This window comes from Zootoca vivipara, chromosome 4, assembly GCF_965207765.1.
Source record: "Zootoca vivipara chromosome 4, rZooViv2.hap1.1, whole genome shotgun sequence".
NCBI classification, from domain to species: domain Eukaryota; kingdom Metazoa; phylum Chordata; class Lepidosauria; order Squamata; family Lacertidae; genus Zootoca; species Zootoca vivipara.
In genome coordinates, this window is record NC_142587.1 from 100948190 (window position 1) to 100976148 (window position 27959).

The 27959-nt window shown below is 46.0% G+C and overlaps 1 protein-coding gene and 1 long non-coding RNA gene across 2 annotated transcripts; both read right to left on the bottom strand.

Annotated features, from left to right (window-relative positions):
• Positions 1–11: 11 nt before the first annotated feature.
• On the bottom strand, positions 12–27959 carry LOC132592060 (uncharacterized). Its single transcript, XM_088668976.1, has 5 exons — positions 27838–27959; positions 24623–24749; positions 21534–22933; positions 14644–14646; positions 12–1211 (listed from the first exon to the last, which is right to left on the bottom strand). Exons 2-5 carry the CDS (start codon positions 24654–24656, stop codon positions 12–14), a joined length of 2637 nt encoding a protein of 878 aa, XP_088525102.1. The 5' UTR covers positions 24657–24749; positions 27838–27959.
• On the bottom strand, positions 6011–10999 carry LOC148686084 (uncharacterized). Its single transcript, XR_015949822.1, has 3 exons — positions 10939–10999; positions 6505–7275; positions 6011–6221 (listed from the first exon to the last, which is right to left on the bottom strand). It is a non-coding gene; the product is annotated as an uncharacterized LOC148686084 (long non-coding RNA).

Here is a 27959-nt window from a genome sequence, read left to right on the forward strand (position 1 = left end):
TTGCCTGGCTCCTATAGCTGTATAATGGTTTTTCTGACATTTGTATGGATTCTTTTATGGGATGTGAGACTGTTGCTGTGACTGAAGCTCTTTCCACATTCTATGCACTGGTAGGGTTTCTCCCCTGTATGAATTCTTCGATGCTTAGTGAGATCGGAGCTATGACTGAAGCTCTTTCCACATTCCATGCACTGATAGAGTTTCTCCCCTGTATGAATTCTTTGATGGGAAGTGAGACTGTGGTTGTGACTGAAGTTCTTTCCACATTCCATGCACTGATAGGGTTTCTCCCCTGTATGAATTATGTGATGGGAATTGAGACTGTGGCTGTGACTAAAGCTCTTTCCACATTCCATGCACTGATAGGGTTTCTCCCCTGTATGAATTCTTTGATGGGAAGTGAGATCGGTTCTCCAACTGAAGCTCTTTCCACATTCCACACACTGATAGGGTTTCTCCCCTGTATGAATTCTCTGATGAGAAGTGAGAAAGTCCTTCTTCCTGAAGCTCTTTCCACATTCCCTGCACTGATAGGGTTTCTCCCCTGTATGAATTCTTTGATGGGAAGTGAGTTTGGAACTCTCAGTGAAGCTCTTTCCACATTCCACACACTGATAGGGTTTCTCCCCTGTATGAATTCTTTGATGGGAAGTGAGAGAGGAGCTCCTACAGAAGCTCTTTCCACATTCCACACACTGATAGGGTTTCTCCCCTGTATGAATTCTTTGATGGCAAGTGAGATAGTGGCTGTGACGGAAGCTCTTTCCACATTCCACACACTGATAGGGTTTCTCCCCTGTATGAATTCTTTGATGGGAAGTGAGTTTGGAACTCTCAGTGAAGCTCTTTCCACATTCCACACACTGATAGGGTTTCTCCCCTGTATGAATTCTTTGATGGGAAGTGAGAGAGGAGCTCCTACAGAAGCTCTTTCCACATTCCACACACTGATAGGGTTTCTCCCCTGTATGAATTCTTTGATGGCAAGTGAGATAGTGGCTGTGACGGAAGCTCTTTCCACATCCCACACACTGATAGGGTTTCTCCCCTGTATGAATTCTCTGATGGGAAGTGAGATCGGTTCTCCAACTGAAGCTCTTTCCACATTCCACACACTGATAAGGTTTCTCCCCTGTATGGATTCTTTGATGGGAAGTGAGATGGGAGCTCTGATTGAAGCTCTTTCCACATTCCATGCACTGATAGAGTTTCTTTCCAATGAAATTTTGTTGATGGGAAGTGGAATGGGAGCTCTGACTGCAGCTTTCTCCACACTCCAAATTTTTACGTAGCTTCTTCTCTCCGGCGATTTTGTCGTGGTCACCTTTGTTCTCAATTTCCGATTCATCACAATCTGCAATGGAGACAAAAAGGGATTAGAGCCTCAGGAACAAATGGAGAAGAAGTGAAGGGAGTTGGGTGTGTGTTCATTACCTGTGTTATTTGTCATTAAACAACATATTTATTCTGATGAGTTGTTGAATGTTGCTTTGTTTCATATTCAGTAGTCGTCAAAATTGTGGAAGACATCATAAAATTATATATTAATGGAAAGATAATTTAATCAAGAATGAAATTCAACAAAGTTTGTTCAATTACCCGTATTCTACCAAATGTTATAGCCAAATGACCAGAAAAAGGAAGCGAAACTTGCTTAGGTTGACTTTTGTCAGTGTGTTATGTGATTGCTATCAAGTTGGTTGGTTTTTTTTGTTCTTTCATTTAGTGAGGTTGTAAAACATAATAAAATTACAGAAATGGCACAAAGAGTTGACTTGCCACCCAGAAAGTGATGGAAAATAGTACTATTAAGTGAACACCACCACAGTTATGAAGAAATTAGAAGAGAGATTGGGGAAAACTTAACCAAAGCTGGCATTTCTATATTTTGAAGAGGTCTATGGGGACTCAGTAACTACAAAATCTGACTTCCTGGAAAATGTGCACAAGGGCAAGTGACGATCGAAGAATGGAGAGACTGTCCCTACATGACAGAAGAAAATCATCTGGGTGTAGACAAGATGACATGGCGCAATGTAATGTGAAGTTTTGTGCGAGGACTGGTCTAAATGTTAGAATTGAAAGGAAAAAGCCATTGTTATCTCTCAAGCAAAGGTTGAAAGGATTAAATCCATGTTAACAGGACAGCGGAACAATGGGACAGTATTATTTGGAGCTATGAAACCCAAATCTCCTTGCTTGGTAGTGATGGCATGAAGTTACGCGAGGAGAAGAATTGGATAAGATTTACCTCCTACTTGCATTACACCGACCGTGAAACACCCAGATAGTGTGATGATTTGGGGTTGTATGGCAGCAAAAGGTGTGGGCAGAATTTGTGTCATTAATGGGAATGTAAATGCCCCAAAATACATGTGAGCTGAGAGGGTTAATAGCTCAGCAGTCGTCCTGTATCACGAGGGGCCCTGTGACATGGCATGTAAACAGGAAACAGGAAGTAGTACCTGTTGCTGTTGTGTGTTCTGTAATATATGACATCGTCTGTTTGCATTCTGTCTGTTGTTCTGCTGTTCGTTGCAGCTGCAGTATCATGGAGTTGAACTCTCCTGGTTGTGAGCTGCCCTAAGATAATAAATCTTCTGTGTTTTAATGAACAAGGGAGTGAAAGTGAGTTATTTTCACAGGCGCTGAAAGCTAGATAAAGTTTCTGCTGCAATTGGACTGTTATCTGAACTTCAGAAGGAAAAATTCCTGGACGTTTAAAAACAAGGCTTGATATTTTCGAGAAGGAAGCGTACTGGGCTGAGGAGTTTTTGCAACGCTTCTACAACAAAGCTAATAGTTGTCGTAGGCAGATCGATTCTCTGCTATCCTTCTGTCTCACAAGGCTGTGTTTAGTGTTGTTTACCAATTGCATAATTGGACAACATTCTACAGAAACAACACAGCAATAAAGTGCAATTAACAGAGGCAATAATTCAATCTTGGTTTCACATTATTACAGCTGCAGAACTAAAAACTTGGTTCACTTCACGGGAAGGCGTTGTAAGGCCGTAATTAAAGCTAAAGGTTACCAATGGTTATCAAAGGTTTCACGTTTTTTCTTTATGACTGCTGTTCTAATAAATACTCCTTCCTCCTCATCACTGCTACCACTACCTGAGATTCAATAAGCCTAGCTCTTCTCTGGGATGGATTTTCTAACAATTCTGAAGCTGACATTTAAGGTGGCCTGGGCAGTTCAGAGCAGCCCAATCGTGGCAGAAAAAGGAACAATTTGAGGAAGATTGTTCAAAGAAAAAAACTGTAATTTACTGTTTATTGGGGGAGGTGTGGTTAGGTTCCCAGGTGTTATAGTGTTATGGTGTCCACTGTAGAGTTCTGTGGAAATATATGAGGTTCATCACATAGAGGTATTTTGTTGAATTTCCAGGCAGATATGACGATCCCACGGGGAGCCTTACCAAGAGAGGCCACGATCCCACGATTCTCCTCCATGACGTCCTTATGCAGAGCTCTCTGGTCAGGATCCAGCAACGCCCACTCCTCGTGCGTGAAACGAACAGCGACGTCTTCAAAGCACACTGGATCCTAAAAGAAAAAGGGAAATGTCTGAGACCCTACCTGCCCGCAGACTGTCTTGCCAGAGTGGTGCATGCTCTAGTTATCTCTTGCTTGGACTACTGCAATGCGCTCTACGTGGGGCTACCTTTGAAGGTGACCCGGAAACTACAACTAACCCAGAATGCGGCAGCTAGACTGGTGACTGGGAGTTGCCGCCGAGACCACATAACACCGGTCCTGAAAGACCTACATTGGCTTCCAGTACGTTCCCGAGCACAATTCAAAGTGTTGGTGTTGACCTTTAAAGCCCTAAACGGCCTCGGTCCAGTATACCTGAAGGAGCGTCTCCACCCCCATCGTCGTGCCCAGACACTGAGGTCCAGCGCCGAGGGCCTTCTGGCGGTTCCCTCACTACAAGAAGCCAAGTTGCAGGGAACTAGGCAGAGGGCCTTCTCGGTGGTGGCACCCACCCTGTGGAACGCCCTCCCATCAGATGTCAAAGAGAAAAACAGCTACCAGATTTTTAGAAGACATTTGAAGGCAGCCCTGTTTAGGGAGGCTTTTAATGTTTAATAGATTATTTTATTTCATTTTTCTGTTGGAAGCCGCCCAGAGTGGCTGGGGAAACAAATAATTTACTATTATTGTTGTTGTTGTTGTTATTACTACCGTCCACAGGCAAGCCATAGCTTTCTGACGTCATGCCCTCGGTCTCACCTTTGGCTTTCTGAGTAGTCTCCCATGCCCTTTCTGTGACCTTTGCCTTCTCTGGGAGAGGCATGGCTCACTAGGTCGAGCAAGTCTCGCAAATATCAGAGGAAACCTAAGTGTCAGCTCACGATGTAAAAGTGCTAAAGGTCAGACTGTTCCTAAACGTGTGCATATTGTGCTATTAAAAGGAGCCTCTGCCAAGCTAGCAATCAGCTTGGTTATGCACAGCTCACCTGCAATAACTCCTCACTTGCCTGCTTTACTTCATCTGGTGCCCAACGTGGGGCTAGTTTTACACACTTCGCTCGGCAAGAGCTACGGATCCCGGTGAATATACGAAGGAAGGAACATAAGTATGGGGAGTTCCCTTTCTGCCCAGCAATTGCACCATCGTGAAGATCTCCATTATTTGCTTGTACAAGCATGGCATCCTTGATCTTGCAAGGCACTTAACGCTCTCTTGCAAGCAATCGATGCACGTTGTCCCTGGTAATCCAGAATGCGGCAGCTAGACTGGTGACTGGGAGTGGCCGCCGAGACAGGAATGCTTTGATGGTGTTTCCTGCTTGGCAAGGGGTTGGACTGAATTGATGCTTTTGAATTACAGTGCTGGAGGAGACTCTCGAGAGTCCCATGGACTGCAAGAAGATCAACCCTATCCATTCTGAAGGAAATCAGCCCTGAGTGCTCACTGGAAGGACAGATCCTGAAGCTGAGGCTCCAATACTTGGGCCACCTCATGAGAAGAGAAGACTCCCTGGATGTTGGGAAAGATGGAGGGCACAAGGAGAAGGGGACAACAGAGGATGAGATGGTTGGACAGTGTTCTCGAAGCTATGAACATGAGTTTGACCAAACTGCGGGGGGCAGTGGAAGACAGGAGTGCCTGGCGTGCTCTGGTCCACGGGGTCACGAAGAGTCGGACACAACTAAACAACAACAACAACAACAACAACAACAACAACAAATTTACAAACATAACACCCCAGAGATGAAGGGTTTTCTAGCTCCCTCAGGCCTTAATCTTTCCATTGATTATAGTTCCTTTTTGTAATCTAACCCTATGGCTTTGTATTTTATGGCATGAATTCTCTGTTCACACTATATTGATCTGTCCCTTTAAATGGTTTTTAGCCCTTTATGTATTTAACGCAGAGAAATTTACACTTTGTATCAGCTTCTGCCGACCTTGAAGATTGTATGCAATGCTCGAGATTTTAGCCGGTGCTTAACTCTCTTATATTGTTCCCATTGGTGAGAATAAGGAATTGTCTGTATAAAATTTTTAGATTGTTATATGTAGTAATTGATTGAATGTATGGTATTTCATCATTGAAGAAAGAGCTTGTTCCTTTGAGGAAACTAGAGGTTCAACAGTGAAATGGGAGGATTTTAAGCTGGCAATCCATCAGGATAGAGAAGGACAGTTGAGAAATATTGCTGGAAACAGAATACCCTTGAATACCAACTATATACTTACCCGGAACATTTATGATCCCCAAGTGAACTACTGAATTATAGACTGATAGAGATTAGTAGTGTTTATGCACCATTGAATATATGCGTCAGGCCATTGCATTTGCACATATATTTTGCAAATATTATTTATACTGTTGCCATAATATATTTATATATTTTCCACTGTTTATTGTCACGGCTTTTTGTTTTGTGTTTTTATTTATATTTTCTGTGATTGTCTGTTTGCTATTTACCTCCTCTTCCCTGGCTTCTCCCCCCCCCCCCTGATCACCCATCCTTCTTCTACCTCCACTTCTTGGGCTCTGAGCCATCTTCCCTTCCTGGTTCCCCGGCTGCATCCTCCCACTATTCCTCTGTGCCCAACCAGTCCATGACATTACTCCATCCCTCGGCCTCTGTCCCCACAAGGCAGCTTCCCCTGACCTGATCTGGTTCCACAGCCGCTGCTTCCCTTCTGCCCCCATGAAAAGACGGATCAGGAGCTCTTGCCGGCATCATTCCGTCACCTGCAAGAGAGAAAAGGTAAACAGAATGCCAGGAGTGTCTGCTTCTCTCACAGGTGGAACAGGGCATCTCTAACTACAGGTGGGCCTTTGTGAAAGCATTACCTGCTGAGAGCATTTGGATGTTTGTGCCCATTTCATATGTTTGTTGTGCAGAAATGCATCTCCCCTCCTCTGGCCCCTTGTTCCCAACTGTCACCCCCAAAACAAGATAAAAAGAACCCTCAGATTAGTTGGAAAACCAACAGAATGAGACCAAAGGGAGAAGGACCACCTTCCTCCTTACCCAGTGGCCTCTCTCTGGTGTCCAATGGAGGCCTCTCTGCCTCACAGGAATCCAGGTCCATTTCTGCAAAATGATCCATTCCCTGAAAAAGAAACAAGGATTCACAACAGAGAATGGTTAGAAATATTAGAAAGAGAGTGACAAAGACTTGAAGGGTGTGAGATCTCATTCCATGGATGCTTTCCCAGAAAACGCATGGGCCATCAGTAGACCATTATGGGATGTTCTCTGTCCTGTTTGGCGCCCCTTGGGAGTATCCAGAGGAAAGTCTCTCTCACCTGCTTTCTCTCCTCTGCCTGACTCAGGAGGAAACCTTCGGCCAGGGCCACCGCCTGGGAACTGGTCTCCGCTCCGCATTCCCTCACCCAGCTCTCCATCTCCGGGGGAAGGACAGCCAGGAACTGCTCCAAGATCACCAGGTCCAGCATCTCAGCTTTCGTGTGCCTTTCTGGCTTCAGCCACTGGTGGCAAAAGTGGTAGAGTCGGCTGCAAACCTCTCGGGGTCCTTTGGCCTCCTGGCAGCAGAACTGCCTCAACTGCTGGCTCTGCACCTCAGAGCGGAGGGTGCCCTCCTCACCCAGGATCTTTGGCACTGGGTTTTCCCAGAATCCCCCACTGTTTCCAGTTTGGATGGCATGGCCTCTTCCTGCTTCAGGGCCAGCTGAATCTCGCTCATCCATCTGTGGTCTCAGGAAGGCTCCGATAGATCGGAAGGAACCCTTTGGTCTTCTGCCAAGTTCTGTCTGTTGCAATGAGAAGCTCTAGCAAATCCTACGAAGCAAATACATTGTTCTGTTACAGAATTTGTAGGACAGGGGAAAATAATGGTTCCCTGAGCAAGCATGGATGAGTCTTGCTGGGAACCAGGGCTGGACTGCCCCACATCCCAGACCATGAGCTATCTTTTTTGGGAAAAAAAGAGGAGGAAGAGTCATCATCATCACTTTTAATTTGTATACCTCCTCTCTATCTTACGATACTCAAGATGGTTTACAAGCTGAAGAAACAGAATCTAATGCAATACAAAACAACCTTATAACGTAACAATCTAATCATAGACTTCCGATTCGTCGCGCTGGTGAGAGGACGCAGAGACCTCGAGCTCCGAGGTCTCTGGCATCGCGGAGGGGGGGGGAAGTCCATGGGGCACACAGACTCCCCATAAGAACACCGGAAAGTGCGAACACCGGAAAGTGCAGCCTGGCAAAGCTCTGGACGCGATTCCTCCTCTACTCGGGAGCTCAGTAGAGCGACCGAGAATCAGAGGAGTGGAGTTGCGTGAGCCATCTTGGGCAACATCGTTACCTCCAAGAAGCGAAGCTCCGAGTCTTCAGCCAGCAAGCGGCGGATTCTTCCCAAGAAACAAAAGATTTGGACAAAGTAAGTGAAATCTCTAATTTGGAAACTTAATTGGAATTATAGGAAGAGATTCTAAAAAACGGAAGTCGATCTCTTCTTACTGTGGACTTCAGAGGCACGAAAATATTCCAAAGCCGAAAGTGAAAATGATTGCTTTTATAACTCCAAAGAAAGAAAGCTTTTTCTAATCCCTTCTCGACCCTGGAGCCGACACCCCACGAGGCTCAGCAAGGTTATTAAAACAGCTGATAAAAAGGAGAAGAAGGAGAAACTTTTGTTAAGGACGTTATTTGATAAATAGAAGAAGTAAAGACTTTGAAAATGATTAGCCAAGATGGAGGTTACCGTTTTTGAGGAAGGAATTTTCCAGTGTCTGCTGTCTTCTTATCTTCACTCTGCTTGCGGTTAAGGAAAAATGCCTGCACCCTATTCAACAGCCTTCCCTGATAAGGTGTTAAGTTACTTGGAAATTATTGGAGGCATGAGAGATCTCTTAAAGAGACAGGAACAATTCAGTTCACCGTTGGTAAATATAGCAGACCATGGACAGGAAAAAGAGGCAATATCTGAAAATGAAAGGGATCTCAAAAATCAAGAAGAGGATGATGCTCAACAAAAGGTGAAAAAAGAAGAAGAGGAAGAGAAGAATACTAATACCAGTAGTCTTGGAAATTTAACTGAGAGAGCAACCCCTGTGGAGAAGCATCACCCCCAATGGAATATGTTTCTTGAAAATGGGGAGACTGGGGAAAATAGAGAAAGGAGAAGTGAGACTGAGGGGTGGGAAAAACAGAGCGAAGGGAGGACGGAGACCGGAATTTTGAACTGGGAAAGACTTGGTGTGGGATGAAAAAACTGGTAAATTGGTATTTAGGCTGGCTGAAAAACGGCTCTGAAATCTTGGCTTGATGAAGGAATTGCTGGACCAAATGGGGGGAAACTCCGGGGGGGGGGAGGAGAGGGAGATTAAGAGAATAATGTTAAGACGTTTGGTTAGAGATATTAATAATATGAGAATATTGATATTTCTTCTGGGGGGTGGAGGAAGGGCTGGGGGAAGAAATTTTAGATTTGTGGAGTAGTAATGCTATGTTTAGACAGGTAGTTGGGTGGATAGCCACCTATCTCCCTCCCTATTGACCTGAAGCCTCTGGTGGCAGGGGGGGGCTTTGGGGTGGGGAGGGAGGGGTGGAAGGAAACCCAATTACAAATCAGACCTCCCTTGGATGGTCACACCCCATGGGTGCCTCTTGTGGCAGGAGGGGACCTGTGGGGAGGTGGCACGAAGAAGGAGGAAAATAATGTTGAGTTTTAAGAATTAGAATTGGAAATAAGAATAAGAAACCCGCCATAATTATATTTTAGAATTATGAAAATCAGGAAGAAGGGATCAGAGGAAGTCACAATTACAATGTTCAACAAATTAAGAATTTGAAATTTTTATTTGTTTGTCTGTCTGTCTACTATGCTGAAAGATATAAATGGTTGGGGGGTTCCCTATCCCAATCTCTCCTTATGTCTCGGGGCCCCCTGGTGGCAGGGGGGGTTCAGGAGCTGGGGAGAGGGGGGTGAGGACAAACCCAGCTTTAAAATGGACTACCTTCGACTCTCAACACCCGCAGGATCTACTTGTGGCAGAAGGGGACTTGTGGGGGGAGGGGGGGAAGGTGGGCAGAAATGTTTTCTTTTATGGTTTTGTCTTTTTTTGTTGTTATATAAAACTAATTTAATTTTTTTTAAAAAAAACCAAAATGTAACAACAAAACATAGTTTTAAAATAAGCAATTAAAGAATGCAACGTTCAACAATCATTAGAATACTATTGAATAATATCAGCATATGAAAATTAACACTTAACACTTACAATCAATAAAACCTCGGCAAGCCACAGTGCATAAAACAATACAATACAAATTGAGAAACAGAGACTGGAGGGTCGGGCAAGGCAGGTGGAAGGCGGCCTTGCCTGATGGAGTCTCTCCTCTCCCAGTTCTTCCTCCAGGACCAGCTCCCTTATGAGGACTCCCAGGGCCAGGGGGTGGGACAAGGCAGGTGGGAGAAGGTCTCTAGCCTCCTAGGAATGCAAAATGTGGAGGCAACTGAAGGGATTTCTGGGAGGTGAATCAGCCTGGTTTCTTCTGCCTTCCAGTCAATGCATGAAATCAGAACCGACTGACAAGGGAGTCATTTCTATCTTGTGAAAAATGGATGCTTGGCTCTAGTGGGTGGTCCAAACTTGGGGGTCCTCAGGAGTTGCTCCCCATCCCACCCCCCTGCTTCTGTCTCCTTTTATTGCACTTGGACTCTCTGCCGCTCTCAAGACAGACTCCTGGGGTGGGGTCCCTTTCTCTTTGCTCTGAGGGCCAGGTATGTATCTGGCCAACCCCCTGAGGGCCAAGTGGGTGGGGCCAAAGACATATCCCTTGAAATTTAGGCAGGTAATTTATTATTATTATTATTATTATTATTATTATTATTATTATTATTCTGTTAGACAGCTTAACACACATACACACAGACATTGATGCCAAGGTCCCTGGAGGCTCAGTGAGTAGCAGCACCAATTTCTGGCTCGGCTGGTTTTCCGGGTGCGAGGGGAGCACTGGCCTCCGTGTGGAGCTGCCCTTGGAGACGACTGGGAAACTGGTTTGCAATGCAGCAGCCAGACTATGGGCTGGGATCCCTGTCTTTATTCCTGGCCTTTCTCTCCCACCTTTCCTCCCTCCCTCCTCCTAGTGGGTATTTTAATGGGGGGGTGGTGGCTAGTCCACATCCTCGTCCAGCTTTGGAAAACCATTTGCACATGTTTCCTCTGTTGTGCAATGACGCTGAGCAGCGTCACACAGAGTTAAAGTCCTAGGGAAGAAGAGAGATTTGGTGGGAGTTTGGGATCCTCTGATCTCCAGGAAGGGGAGCCTTGCAGACCTCGCCCCCCCTCCCTGGCAGGACCCTCTCCTCCCTGACTTTCTTGGTCCCCCCTCCCCTCATGCATCCTCCCCTGCTGCAGCCCTGGGAACCACCATCCCCCCCCCGGGTCTCCCCACTGCACCCTCTGGGGGAGAGAGAGAGACTCACCAGATCCCAGGAGGGGACAGCAATGCAGCCTTTGCAGGAGAGACACCAAAGCAGGAAAGGAGGACTGGGGAGGGAGGGAGGGAGGGGCCTTGGCTCTGGAGGATCTGACCCCCCCCTTTGCTTCCTGTCCTCTCTACGAAGGCAGCTCGCTTCCGTTTAACCCTTGCAAAGCCGAAGCACCCAGCTCAGCCCTCTCTCGCTTGGCAAAACATCGGCTTTTTATTTTTTATGTTATAGGGGGGCAGTTGTCCCCCCTGGTTACGCCAATGCCAAGATATCCTTTTGAGGCTCTTGGCTGGACTCTGAGCATCTCCTGGTATTTCCCTCTCTTGTCCAGGGCTTTGCAGTATAGGGTGGCAATGACCAGGGCCAGAATAATCCTGGTCAGGCCACACAGGCCGTAAGTAGCCAGAGGAACTCCATTTGCAAAATCTCTCTGTCCCTGATAGAAAGTAAAATAGACAGCACTTCTCTGTTTGTACCTTTCTCTGTAACCCATTGCAAAAGGAAGTTAGCTTAACCGCAAGATGTTCTGTTCCATCTGAAGAGGATGTCACAAAACCGCAAGTTCTAAGTAGGGCGCAACCACAATTGTGCCTGTAAAATTCCAGATAGACACGTGTATGAAAGTACCAGGTACATAACGCCACTTAGTGGAGTTAGGTAAATGACTTTGCATCTTGGGGTGCTTTCTCTTGATTGGTTGATAAAGTACTGCAGAAAGGCTGACCTTCGCTCTGTCAAAAAGGTATAAAAGCTCTCTGTACATGGACAAGGGTCGGGCAGAATGAGGAATGGTTTTTTCCCTACTGCTCCATATTGTTTTGCCGACAAACCAATGAATTTGTTCAACTGCCTGAGATTTCGTCTGGTCAATTTGGGAAGCCAGTCATCCACCTAACAGCAGGAGGCAAGGAACCTCCTCCTCGAATTGAGGAGTGGAGAGATAAAGGGGATCCTGGGGTCATCTAGTCCAACCCCCAGCAATGCAGGAATCTCAGCTTGTTGCAGAAATTTATGTAGGGGGGGTTGCCCCTCCAGCAGATCTCATGCACACACAGCACTTCCAAAATCAGCACAATCACTTTTGTGATTTGTCCCCACAAAACACTTCATCCCAGTTTCTTCCTATCTATTCTGTTGTGACGTGGGGTTTGTGATTTCAGCTCTCTTGACATAACATGCTGGAGACAGTTCTCTAGTAACAGCTCTTTATTAAAGTGAACAAGACTGACTGTGAGGGCAGGAAGGCTACATTTATAGGGACAGGGAACTAGCTAGGAAGGGATACATTTTGGAGGGAACAATATCAGGCAATCACAGTGCTGCCTTTTGGAGGGAACCAATAAGACAGAGGATCCAAATACAGCAGCTTAAATGAACCAATAGTAGCTGTACCCTCTGGAACCAAAAGGCAGTTACTTTATCCTAATGCAAATACAGACAATAATAATACAGATATAAAATCCTTGGACTCAATACACAACACCCCTCCCCCCCTAGTGAGCACAGCAGACGTAATCCCTCAGGTACTGTGGGGTCCTACAACTTCTACTTGATCTCCTGACAACAGGTGTTGCAGGTTCTGGATTGGGTGTTACCTGTGGTGGAGGGGCTGCTATAGGGGTTTCATCGGGAACAGATGGCGTCCCAGACATCTCAGGGTCCCCTACCTGTACCTCGTCATCCTGAGGACTAGCAGACCCTGGTTCATTTGCTGAAGCCCCTGGTGACTGCACCTCTGGGCCATCTTCACTCTGGTCTCGCAGCTGTGCGTCATTAGCCAGGGATGAATTATCTGACTCCTCCCTGCTGAGCGCCCGGCGCCTCAGCTGATCTATATGTCTCTTCCAAACTTGCCCATTTTCCAAGGTCACATAATAGGACACAGGTCCACTAGCCCGGGTGATCACACCGGCCACCCACCGCGGACCTCGTGAATAGTTCCTCACCCAGACCAGATCTTCAGGGGCGAGATACCTTGTTGTGTCAGTCTCAGCCTGGGGGGGTTGCTCTTGAATTACGGTTTGGCATTTTATCTGGGTGGACATAATCCAGCACCGTTACCAGTCTTCTACCTAAGAGCAGCTCGGCTGGCGACTTGCCCGTTGCAGTACACGGCGTCGCATGCTGCAAAAATAACATTCGCGCAATGCGAGCCGACCAGTTACCCTCCATTAAGCGCGCAATGGATTCTTTGGCTGTTCTTACCATGCGCTCAGCCTGCCCATTGGAGGATGGGTGAAAGGGCGCGGATGTGACCCCTCTTATGAAGTTATCAGCCAAGAATGCCCTGAATTCTTGGGATACAAAAGCTGCCCCATTATCTGATACAATGGTCTCAGGTAACCCGTGGGTTGCAAACAGCTGCCTCAACACCTTGATTACGGCAGCTGATGCCATGCTAGGGACCATCGCCACTTCTAACCATTTGGAATATGCATCAACGATAACCAAAAAGACCTTCCCTTGGAATGGCCCAGCAAAATCTATGTGCAGCCGGCTCCAGGGAGTCCTGGACTGCTCCCACCAGTGGACTGGTGCTCTGGCCACTTCTGGCCGCACCTCTTGGCATGCCTTGCATGTTCGTACCCATTGTTCTATGTTCTGGTCCATTCCAGGCCACCACACATAACATCGGGCTAGCGACTTCATCCTGACCATTCCCGGGTGTCCCATGTGAAGCGTCTCAAGAACCCTGTTTCCCAGTGGTGCTGGGATGATCACCCTATCTCCCCATAGGAGACAACCCTTATGCATGGACAATTCGTGCTGCCTTGTCACATAAGGCCTGAATTTTTCTTCATGCGGACCACCTGGCCACCCCCTCCCCACCCAAGTGAGCACACGGGAGAGAACAGCATCTTTCCTCGTTTTCTCAGCTATATCAGTAGCTGTTACAGGAGCCCCCGGAAGTGTTTCTAGCATCATAATGTGCTCCGCCGGAGCAGGATCCTCATTGCTCCCGCCAGGAAGGGGCAATCGACTCAGCGCATCAGCGTGGCACAACTGTTTCCCCGGCACATGGGTCAAGGTGTACTGGAACCCATTCAGGAATATTGACCAACGCAACATTCTGGGGGAGAGAATTTGTGGCGTTTGTTTGTTTGGGTTGAACAACCCTAACAGTGGTTTGTGGTCCGTTTCAATGGAGAAATGGCGACCGTACAAATAATCATAGAACCTTTTAATTCCTGACACAATTGCTAGTGCCTCTTTATCAATTTGAGCATAGTTGCGCTCTGTGGGTGACAACGTACGGGAATAGAAAGAGATGGACTTTTCCGACCCATCCGGTTCCCTATGACTCAGCACAGCCCCCAGGCCATATTGAGAGGCATCACATGCCAGGACCAGCGGCTTCGACTCATCATAATGAGCAAGGACGCTCCTGCTACTTAGCATTTCTCGCAAGGAGTCAAAAGCCTTCTGCTGCTCCCGCCCCCATCGCCACACATTCTTTTTCTGCAAAAGTCTATGTAATGGTTCAGCTACAGAAGCTTTCTGGGGTAAGAACGAATGATAAAAGTTAATAAGTCCCAGGAATGACTGCAACTCCGTCTTGTTCTGTGGTCGTGGTGCCTCAATGATGGCCTTAATCTTAGCATCTGTGGGGTGGATGCCTGATGCATCAATTTTAAACCCCAAGAAATCCACAGTTGGTACCCCAAAACTGCATTTTTCTTTTTTCAGTTGCAACCCCACCTCCTTGAACTTGAGCAACACTGCACGGACACGCGCAACCAGTTCCTGTGGGTCTTTTCCAGCAATCAAAACATCATCAAAAAATGGCAAGACCCCCGGCAGACCTCTTAACAGGCATTCCATGAGCCCTTGAAAAATCCCTGGGGCCACACAAACTCCGAACTGTAATCTGTTAACTCTGAACGCCCCTTTATGTGTGACAATAGTCTGTGCTTCCGCTGATTGTGGGGTTACTGGCAGCTGTTGGTAAGCTTGTGCCAGGTCAATTTTGGCGAACACCTTGCCTCCAGCCAGTTTAGCCAACAGATGTGATACGACTGGAATGGGGTATGAGTTTCCCCTGAGTGCCTTATTGATAGTACATTTGTAATCTGCACATATCCTGACTTCCCCATTTGCTTTAAGGGGCGTGACGATTGGAGTCTCCCACTTAGCAGAGTCCACGGGTGAGAGAACTCCCTGCTTGACCAATTTATCCAGCTCTGCCTCGATCTTGGGTTGCAGTGCAAATGGCACTCGCCTTGGTTTGAGTCGGATTGGGGCCACCCCGGGGTCCAACTCGAAGTCAACTGGGGGCCCTTTATAACAACCCAGTTTTCCATTAAAGAGACCAGCAAATTCCTTGCATAATGCCTCGCTCATCTCAGGGCAGGTTTGGATTGAATTAAGCCCTGAGATACTCAGTCCCAGGGCAGGAAACCAGTCAGTGCCCAGGAGACTGGGGCGACTGCCCTTCGCAATCACCAGTTTGAGTACAGCCTGTTTGTCCCGGAACTGTACTCTCACGGCACACATTCCCATAACATGGATGCGGCCTGCTGAGTACGACTGCAAGGTTGCTGGGAAGGGCTCCAGAGGGGGCAACTTACCCCTGGGGAAGAATGTCTTCGCGGTCTGGTCCGACACAATGGTGAATGCAGATCCGGAGTCCACCTCCATGTCGCACTGCTGACCCTCAATCTTCACCTTGACGTGTGCCTTGCCTTGCGCTGGAAACTGCACGGCCCTCCCATTGATCTCTGTTACGTAGTGGCAGTCCTTTAGAAAACGACTTGCTGTGGGCGGTCTGCGATGCTCCAGTCTAGGTGCTCCTGTCGCTTCCGACGCCGATCTACAGACCCTGGCGATGTGACCCGTCTTTCCGCATGTCCGGCACATAGCATCCCTGAAACGACAACTTTTCCGCCCATGGTTTCCGCCACAACCTGGGCAACTGCCTCGGTGATCTTTGTGCACTGTGCAGGCCTGACGCACCAACTCGACCCCACGGACTGGGCTCTGGCTCGGAGTAGCCTCTAGCTTGTCCATGGCATGCACAACTTCTATCTGTGGCTTAGTGGCCTTGCGACTGGCATCAAGCTCCTCTCTTTCATAATTCTCCGTGGCGGTGGCCTCCTTCAAGGCTGAAGCAAGGGTCTTCTGGCTTTCTTGCTGCTCAGACCACCAATAAACCGATCCAGGAGAGTCTCTTCCAGATTTTGGAAGCCGCAGTGCTGAGCGAGCTTCTGGAGTTCAGCCAGAAATGCGGCTACAGACTCCCCAGCATGCTGCTGCCTCTTATGGAACTCCATCCGCCGGGCCATCTTGGTCTCAGTAGGCGCCAAGTGGCTTGTTAGGCAGGCAAGAATATCTTGGAGAGATGTCTCACTCAGCTTCGCTGGAGCAAGTAATGCCTTGGCTAGCTTGAAGGTCTCGGGCCCACAGTAGCTCAGGAATGTGGCCCTTCTTTTGCTGGCATCGGTGATCCCTTGAGCCACTGCAAAGAACTCGAAGCGTTCAACGTAGTCTTCCCACGTGTGGGGCTCTGATGGCTGGAAGGGCTCCAATACCCTTGGACTCTCCATTGTCCTAGCGGGCAGGGTCGTCTTCTCAGCTGGCCAGTGAGTCTTGTTCTACGCTGCAATCCGGACTCTGAGGCAGGGCTGTGTTTAACTGCTCCTCAGCATTCCGGATCCCACCTTCGTCGCCAGTTGTTGTGACGTGGGGTTTGTGATTTCAGCTCTCTTGACATAACATGCTGGAGACAGTTCTCTAGTAACAGCTCTTTATTAAAGTGAACAAGACTGACTGTGAGGGCAGGAAGGCTACATTTATAGGGACAGGGAACTAGCTAGAAAGGGATACATTTTGGAGGGAACAATATCAGGCAATCACAGTGCTGCCTTTTGGAGGGAACCAATAAGACAGAGGATCCAAATACAGCAGCTTAAATGAACCAATAGTAGCTGTACCCTCTGGAACCAAAAGGCAGTTACTTTATCCTAATGCAAATACAGACAATAATAATACAGATATAAAATCCTTTGACTCAATACACAACATATTCAAAGGGCCTCTGCTGCACAATTCCAAATGTCACAATTCACTGATCAATATATCTATGGACTGGCTCCCTGGGGAAACTTCAGAGATTCATTTAGACAGGTGAGCTCAGCTTCCCAGCAGCCCCTCTGCCTGAGTGATAATCCCTGGCATCCTGATATCTGAGTGCCAGACAGGCAGCCGTTCCAGAAAGAACCCAGATGAAGGCAAAAGGCTGTGATTAACTTGGCTGGGAAACAGGGAAATGTAAATATCTCTTTTGTTACACTTGAGGAGTGTTTGGTGGAGGGCAAGGGGAGGCATGGGGCAGGATCCAGGGTGCTCAGAATACTGCCACCAGACCTCCCCTTTCATGATGAAACCATGATGTCTTAGTGATGTAGTTTGGGGGGGGGTGTAACATGGGGATTAAAAAGGTAAAGATAAAGGGACCCCTGACCATTAGGTCCCGTTGTGACCGACTCTGGGGTTGCGGTGCTCATCTTGTGTTATTGGCCGAGGACAGCTTCCAGGTCATGTGGCCAGCATGACAAACCCGCTTCTAGTTCCAGCTTTATCTACTTGCACTTTAAGGTGCTTTCGAACTGCTAGGTGGGCAGGAGCTGGAGCCAAACAACGGGAGCTCACCCCATCATGGGGATTCGAACCGCTGACCTTCTGATCGGCAAGCCCTAGGCTCTGTGGTTTAACCCACAGTGCCACCTGCGTCCCAACATGGGGATTAGCAGTTAATTTGTACGGGGCTTCCATCTTGTTTCACCTTGGAGCAGGTGGGAGACCTGTCACAACAGTCTTCAATAAAGACCAAGCCTACTGACTACTGTTTTGCTCTGGTATTCCTCGATGGTGTCCTTGATTTTTGTCCAAGGGAGCCCTCAGATTTCTATGTTTACAAGCTAAAGCATCCATGGCAGATGGCCGTCCGAACTCTGCTTAGAAACCTCCAAGGAAGGAGAGTCCACCCCCTCCCAAGTGAGACCTTTCCCCTGCCAAACTGCTCTTAGATGCCCCTCAAGGCAGCGGGTCCTGAGTTCTAGCACTGCTGAAACCATTGCACTGGCTACCAAGGAGGAAGCAAGCGAAGTTCAAAAGAAATAACTCCTATTCTCATCATAAATGAGTGATACTTTCCTATGCATGCCTTTTATTCTAATATACAAAAGTATATCAATTCCCCTTCCAGAAATGCTTAATTGCTAATTCAATGGACTGAAAATGGATGGTTGCTGTTATTATGTTTAGGGAAGCTTTTAATAATCATTAGCCTAGGGAGCCACATTCTGGTTGAAGGAGGCCAGGATTAGCCCCCAAGGCCTGCGGTGTCCCTCCCCTTTAGTAGGACTTGGAATCCAGGAGAAAACTCTTGGAATAGCCTTGCCAGGTGCTCAGGGACGGACTCACCTGCCCCCATGTCTTTCTCTTTGCAGATGTGCTGTGGTTGCACATCCCTCCCCAGGAGTGAGTATTGGAGAGAACCAGAGCAGGGACTCAGACCTGCCCTCCTTGCCCCCCACTCTGCCCTCTCGGATGTGGAGATGCCCTCCCTTCCCGAGGGACTGACCGCCTGACTTTTGCCTTTCAGCTGCTGGAGGAAGATCAGCTGTTCCTGCTGGAGGTGATTCAGAACTGCCAGGCTGCTCAGCTCAGGGGCTCCAAGCAGGAGACAGCCAAAGCCATCCTGGGGAGTGATGGGTGGAGTGGGGGACCCCCCTGGGGAAGTAGGATAAGTGGATTGTTACATTCTCAATTTCTTATTTTGATTCTGATTGCATTTATTACTTTTATTTGATTGATTGATTTATATTTTAACAGTTTATTTATTTATTTTGCACAGAGCCCTCCTTCCCCCTCACAGCTGTTGCTTTTGGTTGATTTTCTTGATTTCAGCCCGCTGAGATTCTTGACACGGGAGAGCTTTCATGGTTTATTATATATTTGTTTGTTTTTATTTGATTTGTTTTTGTTTTTAATATTTTTGTTCTTTATTTTAATATTTTTATTTTATTCTTCTTTAGTTTAACATTTTTTTATTTTACCTTTTTATTTTGTGCACATTTGTGCCTATTTTGTATATATTTTGTACTGTATATATTTCTTTTATACATAGAGTACTTAGGGTTAGGTGTAGGGGCTGAGGTTAGGGTGGGGGTCAGAGTTAGGCATGGATGGGCATTTTAGATACCGGTAGTTAGTGTTGAAGTTGGTTGTAGTGTTGTAAAGTTCATTAGTGGGTCGTAAATCCTTAGACCCACGCAGCCAATCTTCAATGGCTGCCCAGTACGCTCCCCAGCTCGCTCTGCAAAGCTTCTTCTTGTTCAGACCCAGTAGAGTTCCAGCGCAGCTGGAACGATGACAGTCTGTGTCTTCAATAAAACAGACTCAACTCCGTTGCTTCTAATCTAAGGTTAAGGGGCCCCTGACCATCAGGTCCAGTCGTGTCCGACTCTGGGGTTGCGGCGCTCATCACGCTCTATAGGCCGAGGGAGCCGGCGTTTGTCCGCAGACAGCTTCCGGGTCATGTGGCCAGCATGACAAAGCTGCTTCTGGCGAACCAGAGCAGCGCACGGAAACGCCATTTACCTTCCCGCCGGAGCGGTCCCTATTTATCTACTTGCACTTGACGTGCTTTCGAACTGCTAGGTGGGCAGGAGCTGGGACCGAGCAACAGGAGCTCACCCTATTGCAGGGATTCGAACCGCCGACCTTCTGATCAGCAAGCCCTAGACTCTGTGGTTTAACCCACAGTGCCACCTGGCACTAATTCAACTTTATTACAGAAGCATAAAAGAAAAAGAAAAACCAATAGAAGTTAACTGCATGTTTGCAGCTCTTATGTCTAGCACTCTCTCCTACACAAATCTCTCCAGCAGCAAGTCATACTCGGATACAAAACCAAAAATGAACTACAAAGGAAATGCATGTATCACTTGTGGGCAGACACCCAGGGAATCAGAACGCCTGTTTTAACTCTGTGATCACCAGAATCTCAACAGTTAGCTAATGTTATAAAAGATTCCATGACCAGAGAGGGGATTCCGAGATGAATTTATGAACCCTGCTTGGTATGCCTATTGCCTTTAAACATTTTCTTTCGAACTGAATGCTCCTTCCACATGTTGGTAACTGGAGTTCAAACTTTGTATCAATTTCCTGCCTCTTTTTATTTGTTTTATGCTTTTGTATTTGTTGCTAAGCTTTGTATCACTATGCATCAAAACTGTAAAATTGACTTTGTACCACCCGCAACTGTCAAAATACTTCCCAGCACCACCTACTGAGTCTACAAATGGACACACACACAAAGATAACTTCAGATAGTTTTATTTCAATAAAGGAAAATGCAGGACAAGGCATCACAACCGCACTGATGAATCCTGTCTCCTTATCAGACAGCCCCTAGAACTTCCCAAGACTGACTCTGAGGCTTCCCCGACTCTGAGGCTCTTTCCTCCCGCAGGACCTCCGAGGATACGCCATCTGTGACAATGGAGAAGAGCGGAAACTAGCGCCAACAGCATTTCTCCCAGCTCAGAGTAAGTATCTTGCCTTCCTGTATTCATTTCTTTGGTTGCTTCCATCCTCCCAATAGCACATCCCTGAGTGACTTTGAACGCAGATGATTCGGTGTGTGTTCCTGGGTGCCAGAATGAGGCCAGAGGCTTTTCCTGCCCCCTTTCCCTGCTGCTGCCCTTCCACCTCTGCCCAGGAGGCTGCAGGGCTCAGGGTGGTCCTCTGGGACAAGGGATTGGCTCCAAGGTGGGTGCAGCCATCCAAGGTGGCTTTCGTGGTGTCATCTGACCCAGATTTTCCTTTCCTCTGCAGAATGTAATAGCTTGGCCAGAGTTGGCCTACCTGAGGCCCGATCAAGGAGAAGGTAAGCCCCACACCTTGGAGACAGGAAACTCCCTTGTCCCTTCTTTGCCCAAGACTCACCTCCCAGGTTTTCTTGCTGGGAGTCCTGCAGGACCTGCTCCCTGCCTGGCAGGCCTTTCCCACCTGGCCAACTTCAAAATCCGTGCCAAGGCAGCTAGCTCTGGGGTGCTCAGGACCAATGGGGATGGATAATGGGAATTGTAGTCCGGGAGCTGCCGAGGACCCAAATATGGGAAACCCTGCTTTAAAGGAACTTTTGCTTTTGGCCCGCATAGATGGGACCTGCCCACCCTTGTATTTTCTTGTCCTCATGACCTTTGTGCATTTATCTATCTATCTATCTATCTATCTATCTATCTATTTTATTTATTTAATTCTTTAAGAGGGCAAATTGAAAGCGAAATCGTATGGCAAACAGCGGAAAAATAAAAGGTTGTGTTTGAAAACAACAACAACACAAAAACCTGGGGGTGGCCTCCTCCAATATTTCATGGGGGACCAAAGACCCCTACACCTTTAAGAGTCAGTGCCGATTCCCCACACCCACAGGTCTCAGGATGGTTACATATAAAAACACAACATAATAACACAAAACACCACATTTTTAAAGGGCATTAGATGTCAATCAGCCAAAGGCCTGGTAACAAAGGTGCAGATTTGCCTGGCTCCTATAGCTGTATAATGGTTTTTCTGACATTTGTATGGATTCTTTTATGGGATGTGAGACTGTTGCTGTGACTGAAGCTCTTTCCACATTCCACGCACTGATAGGGTTTCTCTCCTGTATGAATTCTTTGATGGGAAGTGAGAGAGGAGCTCTGACTGAAGCTCTTTCCACATTCCACACACTGATAGGGTTTCTCCCCTGTATGAATTCTCTGATGGGAAGTGAGTTTGGACCTCTCAATGAAGCTCTTTCCACATTCCACACACTGATAGGGTTTCTCCCCTGTATGAATTCTCTGATGGGAAGTGAGTTTGGACCTCTCAATGAAGCTCTTTCCACATTCCATGCACTGATAGGGTTTCTCCTCTGCATGAATTCTTTGATGGGAAGCGAGTTTGGACCTCTCAGTGAAGCTCTTTCCACATTCCACACACTGATAGGGTTTCTCACCTGTATGAATTCTTTGATGGGAAGTGAGATCGCAGCTCCTCCTGAAGCTCTTTCCACATCCCACACACTGATAGGGTTTCTCCTCTGCATGGATTCTTTGATGGGAAGTGAGATAGGAACTCTGACTGAAGCTCTTTCCACATTCCATGCACTGATAGGGTTTCTCCCCTGTATGAATTCTTTGATGGGAAGTGAGATGGGAGCTCCGACTGAAGCTCTTTCCACATTCCAAGCACTGATAGGGTTTCTCCCCTGTATGAATTCTTTGATGGGAAGTGAGATTGCGGCTGTCGCTGAAGCTCTTTCCACATTCCACACACTGATAGGGTTTCTCCCCTGTATGAATTCTTTGATGGGAAGTGAGTTTGGACCTCTCAGTGAAGCTCTTTCCACATTCCACACACTGATAGGGTTTCTCCCCTGTATGAATTCTTTGATGGGAAGTGAGTTTGGACCTCTCAGTGAAGCTCTTTCCACATTCCACACACTGATAGGGTTTCTCACCTGTATGAATACTTTGATGGGAAGTGAGATAGTGGCTGTGACGGAAGCTCTTTCCACATTCCACACACTGATAGGGTTTCTCCCCTGTATGAATTCTTTGATGGGAAGTGAGATCGCAGCTCCTCCTGAAGCTCTTTCCACATTCCACACACTGATAGGGTTTCTCCCCTGTATGAATTCTCTGATGGGAATTGAGATCGGTTCTCCATCTGAAGCTCTTTCCACATTCCACACACTGATAGGGTTTCTCCCCTGTATGGATTCTTTGATGGGAAGTGAGATGGGAGCTCTGATTGAAGCTCTTTCCACATTCCATGCACTGATAGAGTTTCTTTCCAATAAAATTTTGTTGATGGGAAGTGGAATGGGAGCTCTGACTGCAGCTTTCTCCACAAACCAAATCTTTACATGGCTTCACCACTATGGGGATTTTTTCATGGTCACCTTTGTTCTCGATTTCCGATTCATCACAATCTGCAATGGAGACAAAAAGGGATTAGAGCCTCAGGAACAAATGGAATAGAAGTGAAGGGAGTTGGGTTTGTGTTCATTAGCTGTGTTATTTTTCATTAAACAACATGTTTATTATTAGATTCTGATGAGTTGTTGAATGTTGATTTGTTTCATATTCAGTAGTCGTCAAAATTGTGGAAGACTTATCATAAAATTATATATTAATGGAAAGATAATTAGATCAAGAATGAAATTCAACAAAGTTTGTTCAATTACCCGTATTCTACCAAATGTTATAGCCAAATAACCAGAAAAAGGAAGCGCAACTTGCTTAGGTTGACTTTTGTCAGTGTGTTATGTGATTGCTATCAAGTTGGTTGGGTTTTTTTTGTTCTTTCATTTAGTGAGGTTGTAAAACATAATAAAATTATAGAAATGGCACAAAGAGTTGACTTGCCACCCAGAAATGATGTAAAATAGTACTATTAGGTGAACAACACCACAGTTATGAAGAAATTAGAAGAGAGATTGGGGAAAACTTAACCAAAGCTGGCATTTCTATATTTTGAAGAGGTCTATGGGGACTCAGTCACTACAAAATCAGACTTCCAAGAAAAGGTGCACAAGGACAAGTGACGATCGAAGAATGGAGAGACTGTCCCTACATGACAGAAGAAAATCATCTGGGTGTACACAAGATGACATGGCGCAAAGTAATGTGAAGATGAGTGCAAGGATTGGTCTAAATGTTAGAATTGAAAGGAAAAAGCCATTGTTATCTCTCAAGCAAAGGTTGAAAAGATTAAACCCATGTTAACAGGACAGCGGAACAATGGGACAGTGTTATTTAGAGCGATGAGACCCAAATCTCCTTGCTTGGTAGTGATGGCATGCAATACGCGAGGAGAAGAATCGGATAAGATTTACATCCTACTTGCATTACACCGACCGTGAAACACCCAAAGAGTGTGATGATCTGGGGTTGTATGGCAGCAAAAGGTGTGGGCAGAATTTGTGTCATTAATGGGAATGTAAATGCCCCAAAATACATGAAACAACACAGCAATAAAGTGCAATTAACAGAGGCAATAATTCAGTATTGGTTTCACATTATTACAGCTGCAGAACTAAAAACTTGGTTCACTTCACGGGAAGGCGTTGTAAGGCCGTAATGAAAGCTAAAGGTTACCAATGGTTACCAAAGCTTTCACGTTTTTTCTTTATGACTGCTGTTCTAATAAATACTCCTTCCTTCCTTCCTTCCTCCTCCTCCTCCTCCTCCTCCCCCCCCCCTGCTACTACTACCTGAGATTCAATAAGCCTAGCTCTTCTCTGGGATGGATTTTGTTTGGCCCAGTCATGGCATCCCCTCCATCTCCAATGTCGGTCGTCTCTTTGGTCAACCCAAGACTGACAGGAGCAAAAACAGAAAACCTGAAGTTACACGTCTTTCCTAATAATTCTGAAGCTGACATTTAAGGTGGCCTGGGCAGTTCAGAGCAGCCCAATCGTGGCAGAAAAAGGAACAATTTGAGGAAGATTGTTTAAATAAAAAACTGTAATTTACTGTTTAGGGGGGGTGTTAGGTTCCCAGGTGTTATAGTGTTATGGTGTCCACTGTAGAGTTCTGAGGAAATATATGAGGTTCATCACATAGAGGTATTTTGTTGAATTTTCAGGCAGATATGGCGATCCCACAGGGAGCCTTACCAAGAGAGGCCACGATCCCATGATTCTCCTCCATGACGTCCTTATGCAGAGCTCTTTGGTCAGGATCCAGCAACGCCCACTCCTCGTCCGTGAAACGTACAGCGACGTCTTCAAAGCACACTGGACCCTAAAAGAAAAAGGGAAATGTCTGAGACCCTACCTGCCTGCAGACTGTCTCACCAGAGTGGTGCATGCTCTAGTTATCTCTCGCTTGGACTACTGCAATGCGCTCTACCTGGGGCTACCTTTGAAGGTGACCCGGAAACTACAACTAACCCAGAATGCGGCAGCTAGATTGGTGACTGGGAGCGGCCGCTGAGACCACATAACACCGGTCCTAAAAGACCTACATTGGCTCCCAGTACGTTCCCGAGCACAATTCAAAGTGTTGGTGTTGACCTTTAAAGCCCTAAACGGCCTCGGTCCAGTATACCTGAAGGACCGCCCCCATCGTTCTGCCCGGACACTGAGATCCAGCGCCGAGGGCCTTCTGGCGGTAGGACGTGTCATTTAAGGAAGATTTTTTTTTTAATTTGCTCAATGAGGGGTTCTAAAAATATGTTATTGCACATGAGGAATCCAAATCTGCAATTATTTTTATGATTGGTTGATGTTTAGCTTGGTTAATTGAGATCTGTTTGAAATACACTTTAAAAAAAGCCGAAAACTCGCATTTTGAAGCGAAGTTAAAGTTTTTAATCATTTTATAAAAGTGAAAATATAAAGAAATTTTGTTTCCAGCTGTAACAACATATCATTACTTTATCATATAACGTCCTATTATAGTAAAAAAGGAAAAAGAATAATAAATTAACAACTTCAAGGGCTGGTGTACATGATCATGTATCTGCAGAGGGCCCACATCTGAGTAGGAGAGCCACTGGCAGAAGCCCCCTGGACCATGCTCTTCAAAAGAAGTGTACACTGTTAAAATTTGATTCCTGTAGAATCTAAAGGCCTGCTCTTGATCCTCACAAAGATGGTGTCAGACTTAGAGAAACCATATTCCATGCAGGTCAAGACTTCTGTTCATTTAATGGTTCTGAAGCAGGAGAATATATAGTATTTCCATCCTTCCATCACTGTGATAGAAGGGTTACCATAATGCTTATTATCCATGCTACTATTGAAGGAACTAAAATCTTGTCTTTCTTAAAATGTGGCAATCCTTATCTTAAGATTGGGTGCCTGCCCAACAGCCTTAATTCTACACTATCAGAATGCTGTTTTTGCACCCCCAATTTATCCAATAAGAAAAGACCGTCACTCGACTGAACTTTGGTAGCTCTACTTTACAGTGTATTTTTAAAACCTCCAAGTAGTTTATCCAGTCCTCTGCATAGACTTCATTATCATGTTTATCATCATAGCTATTCTTCAAAGAAAACATGCTTTTCTCGTTCATGGGAATAAAATTTTGTTTGCAAAGGGTGGGAGTGAGCAACAAAAGGACACAATTCTCTGCTGAATATAGTGTGTGTGTATGTATGTGTGTATATATATATATATATATATATATATATATATATATATATATATAGTATAGTATAATAAAATAATGTTGGTGGGTGAGGATCCCAGCTCCTTTGATGACCACACAATTGTTCTGGTACCAGAGATGCTCTGTAACATATTCAAGCAAGACCCCAGCCCCCAGTCTCCAATGCAACACAGAAGACAATTGCTAGGGCTGGTTAGATGTCCTCATGTCACCCCATTCTGTCTATCTCGGATAGATGAGAAATCTACTTGTCAGAGCATTTCGGCTTTGAAACCCCAACGACCTCAGTGGGTGGACTGGTGGTAGAAAGCAAAAAAGATATCACATACAGTGGTACCTCTACTTACGAATTTAATGCGTTCCGAACACACGTTTGTAAGTCGAAAAAATTTGTCGAATCCCATAGGAATGCATTGGGAGAAAAAAATCGTAAGTAGAAGCAACCCTATCTAAAAATTCGTAAGTAGAAAAAATCTAAACCGCATCCAAGATGGTGGACGGAGCTCCATTCGTAAGTAGAAACGTTCGTAAGTAGAGTTATTCATAAGTAGAGGTACCACTGTACTGTTGTATAATATTAATATTAATATAATTATTAATATTAATAGTACAGACAACTACAATACATATATAAGAGAACTACAATACAGTGGTACCCCACAAGACGAATGCCTCATGCAACGAAAAACTCTCAAGATGAAAGCGTTTTGCGTTGCGCGAGGTGACTCGCAATACAAAGTTGCCTATGACCGCGCTTCGCAAGACAAATAGGAATGCATTAACTAAATGGGTAGACCGGGTAAACCGGGAAAATTTTAAACCATGCTTTACAAGACGAGTTTTTTGCTATATGAAGCGACTTGCAGAACAAATTAATTTCATCTTGCTAGGTACCACTGTATCTTGTCATCAATTTTAGGCACTTATCAACATCTGTTTTCATCAAAATGGGGGAATAACCTATATGTTTATAAATGACAGAAAAATTTCAAAAATGTTAAAAAGTAGGAACTTTTCACATAGAGATTTACCAAGCAAGACCTCAATATTTACAAGGAACCAAAATAGATTTCAAATTACCTCATCATACCACAACTTTTTAACACCCCTCAAATCAGGATTTTTAAAGATGAAAAATTCAACACGCCCTATTCTGGCGGTTCCCTCACTGCGAGAAGCCAAGTTGCAGGGAACTAGGCAAAGGGCCTTCTCGGTGGTGGCACCCGCCCTGTGGAACGCCCTCCCATCAGATGTCAAAGAGAAAAACAGCTACCAGATTTTTAGAAGACCTCTCAAGGCAGCCCTGTTTAGGGAGGCTTTTAATGTTTAATAGATTATTTTTATTTCATTTTTATGTTGGAAGCCGCCCAGAGTGGCTGGGGAAATAAATAATGTACTGTTGTTGTTGTTGTTGTTGTTGTTGTTGTTGTTATTACTACCGCCCACAGGCAAGCCATAGCTTTCTGACGTCATGCCCTCGGTCTCACCTTTGGCTTTCTGAGTAGTCTCCCGTGCCCTTTCTGTGACCTTTGCCTTCTCTGGGAGAGGCATGGCTCACTTGGTGGAGCAAGTCTCGCAAATATCAGAGGAAACCTAAGTGTCAGCTCACGATGTAAAAGTGCTAAAGGTCAGACTGTTCCTAAACGTGTGCATATTGTGCTAATTAAAGGAGCCTCTGCCAAGCTAGCAATCAGCTTGGTTATGCACAGCTCACCTGCAATAACTTCTCGCTTGCCTTCTTTACTTCATCTGGTGCCCAACGTGGGGCTAATTTTACACACTTCACTCGGCAAGAGCTACGGATCCCGGTGAATATACGAAGGAAGGAACATAAGT